This window comes from Dicentrarchus labrax, unplaced genomic scaffold (assembly GCF_905237075.1).
Source record: "Dicentrarchus labrax unplaced genomic scaffold, dlabrax2021, whole genome shotgun sequence".
In the NCBI taxonomy this organism is placed as follows: Eukaryota; Metazoa; Chordata; class Actinopteri; family Moronidae; genus Dicentrarchus; species Dicentrarchus labrax.
In genome coordinates, this window is record NW_026136723.1 from 241,215 (window position 1) to 249,765 (window position 8,551).

Consider the following 8,551-nt stretch of genomic DNA (forward strand, 5'->3'; position numbering starts at 1 on the left):
CTGGTTCAGTTTTCAAGCTTATGTTGCTCTCTAGTGGAAGGTTACAGAAACACACATCTGGTCGATGTGTAATGATGAATGAGTGATTCTATTTATGTGACACAGAGTACATAAGGTCATGTGATTCTACCTGTTCTCTGCAGTGTTTTTCTAATAGTCCACATACTCAATTTCAGAAATGTACTAAAACCTTCTTCTTTTGTCTTTACGTTGTTTTTGTCATTTTCCTCATTATGTCGGTCATGTGTGATATGCAGCGGTTTTGATGCAAAAAAAAATAATAATCCATAATTCACCTGAAATGCATTAAAATTAAAGTAACAACTGTTTTTAAATTTTAAGCCATATGAAGTACAGATCTTTGGTTCAAATGTAAGGGGGAATAAATACTCAAGTAAAGTGCAGATACATGAAAACACTACTTAAGCACATTGATCAAGTATTTGTATTTCATTACTTTGCACCACTGGATATTGGTCATATTACAATGTTTAAGTACTAAACATATAAATTACCTCCAGTTTGGTTGAACTGAATCAAACTGTCAATAGTGGAACTGAAGAAGTGTTGATTAACACGACACTCGTCAGTGTACCAGTCCCTGTGTCCTGGATCATCTTCCATTAGTCTCTTCATCCAGTCCTGTTTGGGTTCAGCTCTCTTGATGTTGCTGTCGTAGTGAACAACCTCAACTCCATCAACCATCACAGCACCAATGAACTCTGGGAAGTTTGTCACTCCAGAAACTCCAATGAAGAAGAACTTCAGGGAGTGTTCCTCTGTAGGGGAAATAGGGTTTCAGCTTTCGAAATACACTTTTTATATTCTTTTGTATGATTATCTAAAATGAAGAATACACATTCATTTATGAGTTTGGTAATATTTATTCAAGGCTCATCATTTGGAGTTTGAAATAATTATTTACCCAAAGTAAATGAGTAAATATATTATTTACTTTGAATCGGGTGCTCATTTATTTGAAAGTGTGAAAACTGTAGCAGCAAAGGTATTTTCTGTCTCTGCACTTCCTTTGCGTGCAGATTGATTGCTTCTGAAAAGGACAGTTCCCTGTGAGCGGTTTTCTGTTCCCACGCACCCCAACACATCAGCAGTGAATAGTGCTTTTACTGAACTGATTTCATTTACTGTGAACTTTAAATAAATAAATAATACAATAAGATATATATTTAATGTATAACATTATGCAAGAATGGAAAGCATTGTATGACATATTATATAGACTACTTTAGTTTTACATTTATAGAATTGAGTTTTAAGTGTAAAATCTTCAAAACTCTGTATTCTGATTATAAGATTATAAGTAAATACCACATATAAATGTAAATAGTAACACACACAAAGTTTAACTCAACTCAACTTTATTCATATATCACCTTTCATACAAACATTCAGCTTCATGTAGCAAATTAAAACATCAATGCAGTAAAAACACTAAAATATAAAACATCAAATAAATGTCTGTGTAAAAATCAACACCAGGGAGACAAATTATATAAAAAACTAAGATTAATACTTAAAAACTAAGGCTATAACATTACTCCAAAGTAAAAGCCAGATTAAAAAGATTGAACATTAAACGTTTTTAATTTCCTTTTAAAGATACAGAGAAAGCAGTGGAGGAACTTTAAACTCAATTCTAACAGATACAGGCAGCCGGTGTCTTCAGCAGAGGAGTTATCCATTTTCCTGGTTCTAGTTTAGACTTGAGTCGCAGGGTTCTGAACTTGCTGTAGCTTTCTGATGGACTTTTTAGGGAATTAATCTACACGACTGGTAATAAAAGCGTCAGTGAGTATTTCAGCATCTTTCAGACTTAAAAAAGATCGGACTTTTTCAATATTTCTAAAATGAAACAAGGCTGTTTTATTTACCGTTTGAAAATTAGAATTAAATTTTAAATCAGAATCTAAAATCACAACCAAATTAATAATGTTAGTTTTAATCTGTCGGTAAGGTCACTGAGCATTGAGTGTAGTTTTTCTCTCCCTGCTTTAATTTTATTTTAATTAATTTATATATTTTTTTTATTTACACCAAAAATCTAATTCAGTTTTAAACTTGTCGTATTTGAGTGGATGCAGAATTCTGATATCACAAAACCTAAAAAAAAATCTACTTTCATGTTTCATATCATTAGAGGTAATTTTTGTGAACAGACTCTTAAACTACAAACCTAAAGAGACAGAAAGAATAATCCTATAAAACAGAAATTCCAGGCGCCAGGTTAGCTCAGTGGGTGGAGCTGGTGACCCATGTACAGAGGCTGAGTCCTTGCTGCAGCGGCCCAGCGTTTGAATCCGACCTGCGGCCCTTTGCTACGTGTCATCCCCTCTCTCTGCCCCCCTTTCCTGTCTATCTTAAGCTGTCTCTATCATAAAGGCAATAAAAAGCCCCAAAAAATCAAATACTTTAAAACAGAAAAAAGAGGTTTTACAATGAACGGCAAAACAATATTAAACTGCTTTAACTGGAGGTGTTAGGTTCACTGTTTTGTTGTCCCACATGACGTCACTGTGTGCAGGGTGGTGTGTTTGCTCGTGATGTTTCTGGATTCAGTTTCTCAGAGAGCTCAGAGCTGTTTTCAGGAGCTGCAAGGTCAGAAACACACTGTTAGTCCTCTTCTCCTGCACTGAACTACCTCAGCTCACAATGTAAAGAACGTGTCAGAGACAATAGAATAAAAACAAGTTCTACCTACGACGTGGACGGCAAATGGCTGAAATAAGAAGAAAAGATAAATAATTGAATTTGTCACAAATGCCAGAAGATCTTTTGTTTTGCCCTCTGAATCGCATTCTCTCATATAAACTGAGAAATAAATCCCCTTTTCCTCTCTGTTTAGATTATGTGTATTATTCTGTAGATTTATATTCTACTCTGAGCCTTACTCTGCTACTGTTGGCTACTTCAGATTTTGGTGCACTATGAAATGTTCCTTAAGTTTTTAAGTCTGCAGAGCATCAACTCATTTCAATTGGGGCACTCACCTTTCTTCTTTTCAGTAAACAATAAATCCAATAGCACCAATGAGGACGACAGCAAGAACAACCACTCTAGCAGTAATCTTTATGGTGATGTAAATGGGATCCTCTGCTCAGCAAAAAACAACACAAATAAACAAAAATCACAATGTGTGGAGAGGAAGCAGGTTAGAAAAGATCCATCCATCTGTTCATCAAGGTTACAAGGTTTGTGCAAATATTGCATTTTATGTTTCATTCAAGAGGCTGTGTGAGCAGAAATATGCACTAGTTCAGTGGCACCATGTCAGTTAAGTTAACTCAGAGATTGAACTGAGGGGCTGCATGATGAGCTACTATAAGATAAATGAGGTTGTTTTTGAAGAGTGAATCATGCAAAGTTACAACAGTGGAGTCTCAGATCCAAGAATACAGAGCTCAAATAGAGCATAATAGTCCCCTTTAAATCTGTGTCCTAACCTTTGTCAATTCTTATTTCAGTCTTACCCCAGTTTGTCCTGATCTCTGCTTTGTCCAGTTTGGTGACGATGTCGTTCTTCCCACCATAGAGCTGAAACACACAGTCGTACCTCCTCCAGTCTTCAGGTGGGACTGATGAATGAAGTTTCAGGTCAACACTCATCTGGAAGGATCCATCGTGGTTGAGGAGGATCTCTCCGTGGTCCACGTCCTCATGAAGCTCCTCTCCATCTTTCCTCCAGAAGAGTATGGCACTGTCAGGGTAGAAACCTGTAGCGTGGCAGCTGACTGGAGAGGAGGAAGTCTTCTGGAGGAAAGACACTGAGGGAAGCTCTGGAGAGTAAAGACAGATAGAGTTTATAGACAGTATTTAATTCAATTCAATTTTATTTGTATAGCGCCAATTCATAACAGAAGTTATCTCAGGACACTTCAAATAGAGCAGGTCTAGACCGAACTCTTTAAAACATTAATTACAGAGACCCAACAGTACCACCATGAGCAAGCACTTGCCGACAAGGGCAAGGAAAAACTGCCTGTTAAAAGGCAGAAACCTAGGACAGATCCTCCGGCTCTAGGTGGGTTGTCGTCTGTCTCGACCAGTTGGGGTGAGAGAGAGAGAGAGAGAGAGAGAGAGAGAGAGAGAGAGAGAGAGAGAGCGACAGACAGGTGCACAGCAACAACACTATTGGCAATGGCCGTCAAGCAGGACCATGGCAGGAGGCTCCACCAGGATCCATGAGAACCTGCGAGACGAGAAAGCACAAGAACTCCGGGGAAGAAGTGAAGTTAGTAACATGCAGTAATGGGACATGAATGAGTGCAGAAAGAGAGAGGAAGGGAGGAGCTCAGTGCACCATGGGAAATCCCCGATAGTCTAGGCCTATAGCAGCATAACTAAGGGATGGTTCAGGACTCACCTGATCCAGCCCTAACTATAAGCTTTATCAAAGAGGAATGTCTTAAGCCTACTCTTGAATGTGGTGAGGGTGTCTGCCTCCCGAACCACAACTGGAAGCTGGTTCCACAGGAGAGGAGCTTGGTAACTGAAGGCTCTGGCTCCTGTTCTACTTTTAGAGACTATAGGAACCACAAGTAGCCCAGCATTCAGAGAACGTAGTGTTCTAGCTGGGTAATAACTTATATTAACATTATAATTCCTCTTTGATGTAATGTCGTTTAAAGGTTTTAGTAACAAACACACAATATATACAGGCATGCAACACTATACACCGATCAGCCATAATGAGAATAATAGTCTAGCCATCACAATTTGGCCTTTGTCAAAGTCGCTCAAATCTTCACGCTGTCCATTTTTCCTGCTTCTAACACATCAACTTTAAGGACAAAATATTATATCCCTATATGCCTAAAATATCCCACCCACTGACAGGAGCCATGATAACCAGATAATCAGTGGCATTCACTTCACCTGTCAGTGCTCTATATTTATGAAGTGTAATTGAGAAAAAGCGTGAAGGAGAGAGGGGGAAAAGACAGATGAAGAGAGGTAAAGTGATACAGAGGGATGAAGAGGGGTGAGAGAGAATGAGAGAAAAAGAAATGTGTGTAAAGTGAGACAGAGTGAGTCTGTATGTTGGTGATATTTATTGTGATGTTACTGTTGGTTAGAAACTGAAGAGAAAGATGAAGATTGTTGTGTCCATTAAACTACATCAGGTCATGTGATTCTACCTGTTCTCAGCAGAGAGCTCCTCCCATAGTCCAAATATTTCTTCAACCAGTCAATGCACTCCTGGGTGAGGTAGTTTTTTGTCTGCGCTATCTGAGCTCTGTCATTATCCCACTTGTGTTTGGTAATGACAGCCTGTGGCACTGGAGCGATGTATGTCCCTGTCTTCAGGTCAAATGCTATGAAGTCTTCTCCATCATAACCATACTGATCATAACCATTAACCTCTCCAGTGTCATCATCCCACTCACAGCCGTACATCAGCTGGACAATGTGGACACCTGAGAGAGAGATAGACAGAAACAGTATTAAACCAGAGTGAGATCACAGCACAGTCTTCTATCATCAGTTGATATCACATCTTTACCACAGAGACACACTGATCCACAGACACCAACACAGAGGATCTACACCTCCTGCTGTTATTGGCTCGATGGAAGACACTCACAGACAATCATCATCTGGACTTCATAGTTGAATCTACGTGAATAAAACACACCTCACATGAAGAACTCAATGAAATAAACAAACCTCCAGTTTGGTTGAAGCGCTGCTTCCCAGTTTCAATGTTGGTTTTGAAGGTCCGCTGAGCTCTCACAGAGACCTCAGTCTCCCTCTCCCAGTACTGAGGATCATCTGCTGTGACTCTGCTCATCCAGTCCTGTTTGGGTTCTGCTCTCCTGGTGTTACTGTCATAGTGAAACATCTGAACATCATCAACCAGCCCAACAGACACAAACTCTGGGAAGTTTGGGACTCCAGAAGACGCAGTGTAGAAATACTTCAGAGAGTGAGTCACTGTAAGAAAACATTAATGTAACATTTCAGTTTTATAAATCACTGAACAATGTTATTGTCCTGCAGACAGAATCAAAGAGAACTACAGTACATTCAAAACATCCTAATAATCTCTGTTGTGCAGTCAGTTAACACAGAAATACATTTATAGATGAAGATTTTGCTCCAGAAACTATTTCCTTTATATTTCTGATGAATCTGTCTTAAAAATGTTATTTATTCTGAAATAAAATGTCAAACAGGTCAAATATTTGGTGCATGGGCGCCAGCTCTACCAGGTGAGCTGTCCGGGCAGCCATGCACTAAATGTTGTATCAAGGATGAGTGCTTGCTGCAGCGGCCCTGGGTTCGAATCTGATCTGTAGCCCTTTACTGCATGTCATCCCCTCTCTCTCTCCACCCTTTCCTGTCACAATGGATTAAAGGCAATAAAAGTTTATTTTATATATATATGAAATAATAATAATAATTAAGTTTAGTTAAGTTAAGTTTTGTTAAGAGAGTAAATCAATTCCCTGTCAATATATCAAATGCCAAAATATTGCTAAAAATATTTCTAGACGATGGTTATAGAAATAAAATCTGATATTTAGGTCAGGTATTTTTTTTTTATGTATAGAAATTGAACAGTAACATTTCATTTTTTTTGTGACCTTTTGTGGCATTTTTGAACTTTTTCCAGTTACTTATTGACATGTACACAGATACAGGAACTAAACATCACAGGCCATCAACTGACTCACCTGCTGCTGCGCCTTGTAGACTGATTCCCAGGAGAGCCAGAAACATCAGGGTCTTCATGCTGAATTCAGACATTTTGATAAATGTCTTTAATGTGTATTCATACTGATAAAGAGTCACTGTGGTTCCAGTTCGAGCACCAAGGTTTAAGTGACACAGAGAAGTACTGCGGATGTGGTCTGCAGGAAGGCGGGACCGGATGATCTATACTACTGGTGCATGTCATTATAAATTATATGGTACCAATGTCCACAGAACAATTTCTATCCTTTACAGTATCCATGTAAATTGTTTAACATATAAATGTTTATTACTGTTGTTGATTTTAATAATTTAATATTCCTTTTAATACTTCTCATTAATGTACGGATCAGTCACACAACGTCACAGTGCATTATACTGCGTCTCACTATGTAGGCATACATGCTACTCCACCACACACAAACAGAACCACAGCTGAGGTTGAAACTGAAAGTGTGGGTGAGAGGATGGGGGGGGGCATGTAGGCATTTTGGTGTTTCAAGGTTGTTCACATATGAAAGGAGAATTAAACCTTCTGCTGCTCAGAGCTTGTACAATGTTTTGTAAGTTAATGTGATGTAACATGCAGAAATGTATTTATTTCTGGGAGGTCAGAGGTCAATTCAATTAAATACAATTTTCTTTGTATAGCGCCAATTCAGAACAGAAGTTATCTCAGGAGACTTTTCAAATAGAGCAGGTCAAGACCATACTCCTTATAAAATGATTTACAGAGACCCAACAGTTCCCACCATGAGCAAGCACTTGATGTTACTGTCAGCTACAGATCAGACACTCTGCAGTTTGTGTGGATGCAGCAGTGTCTTATTGCTGTTTCAGAGCTCCCTCCAGTGATGTGGAGCAGTACAGTTTCTCAGTGTGGACTGTTATTATCTGTTATTTAAACACATCTGTGTGCAACAGACCATCTGGTTATTAAATGAGATGGAGGGGAACAGTTCAGGTCTACTCACTGGTCTTGGCACAGAATAGGACGACTATCAGAACAGACAGTATGATCAAACACACAATAGTTTATGTAAGGGTTGAGGTACAAGTAAAACTTCATTTTTATTGACTTAAAGTTAATATGCTGTTACAACAAAAGGCTGAAATAAAATGAGAGTGTGACATTTTTCTTCATCAGTATGTGAACAGATGTACTGACATCATCAGTGGTGCATTGTTATACATCACTTAAACATTATGACTGGAAGAAAATGTTTAAAAATATTGTTTTACGATATTTTACTTTCCAGTATTGTATCGATTGTTGTGGTTAAACCCCCTAACGGCTAGATGTTGCAGTGTTATAAATATAAACTGAGGGCTCTGATGTTCTAGTGATGAATACTAATGCAGATCTCAATGTTGCATTAAAAACTTTTTAACTCAGATTTTAGGTATATGGTGGTGTGTTTTTGTACCATGACAGTTAATACCAGACCTAAAATTGGACTTTTAAAATGAAATCGTAATATATCATCTAGCTTACTGTATCGTAATATAGCACAATATATTGTACTACATCAATTTACATTAAAATAAGATAAACAACCCTAACCATCATCAATTCAAGATTCAATTTATTAACTCTTTCAATAAACACACACCCTTGCATCATTCCTCCATCTCACCAAATACACTCACTTAACACTCACACTGAAGGTGTGAAAACAACTTCCTGACAACTTGTTTCTCTACAGCAAATTAATTTCTGCTTCAGTTTTCAAGTGTATGTTGCACTCTAGTGGAAGGTTACAGAAACACACATCTGGTCAGTGTGTAAGTGAAACAGACGATAACACGATAACCAAAGAAATTGTAGGAGTCAGAG

At 38.2% G+C, this 8,551-nt stretch overlaps 2 protein-coding genes and 1 long non-coding RNA gene across 4 annotated transcripts in view; 1 reads left to right on the forward strand and 2 right to left on the reverse strand.

Moving 5' to 3' along the window:
* Positions 1-8,551, reverse strand: part of LOC127357474 (uncharacterized) — a 132,824-nt gene that overhangs the window by 96,818 nt on the left and 27,455 nt on the right. The gene's annotated exons all lie outside the window — the stretch shown is intronic.
* Positions 1-8,551, forward strand: part of LOC127357504 (uncharacterized) — an 84,308-nt gene that overhangs the window by 73,580 nt on the left and 2,177 nt on the right. For both annotated transcript variants that reach the window (XR_007882265.1, XR_007882264.1), the window contains exon 2: positions 3,494-3,612. This is a non-coding gene — a long non-coding RNA (uncharacterized LOC127357504). The remainder of the gene's footprint in view (positions 1-3,493; positions 3,613-8,551) is intronic.
* Positions 1,363-6,842, reverse strand: LOC127357491 (class I histocompatibility antigen, F10 alpha chain). The gene is made up of 6 exons (XM_051389722.1): positions 6,696-6,842; positions 5,686-5,952; positions 5,157-5,435; positions 3,489-3,794; positions 2,716-3,111; positions 1,363-2,609 (listed from the first exon to the last, which is right to left on the reverse strand). Exons 1-5 carry the CDS (start codon positions 6,766-6,768, stop codon positions 3,020-3,022), a joined length of 1,017 nt encoding a protein of 338 aa, XP_051245682.1. The 5' UTR covers positions 6,769-6,842; the 3' UTR covers positions 1,363-2,609; positions 2,716-3,019.

Excerpts from the sequence above, each read along its gene's own strand:
- LOC127357491 (XM_051389722.1), bottom strand. The coding sequence starts at position 6,768 with ATGTCTGAATTCAGCATGAAGACCCTGATGTTTCTGGCTCTCCTGGGA. Across the intron at positions 5,953-6,695 it reads TCTACAAGGCGCAGCAGCAG|TGACTCACTCTCTGAAGTAT; the intron begins GTGAGTCAGTTG and ends GTTTTCTTACAG. Across the intron at positions 3,795-5,156 it reads GAGCTCTCTGCTGAGAACAG|AGCTTCCCTCAGTGTCTTTC; the intron begins GTAGAATCACAT and ends TTTACTCTCCAG.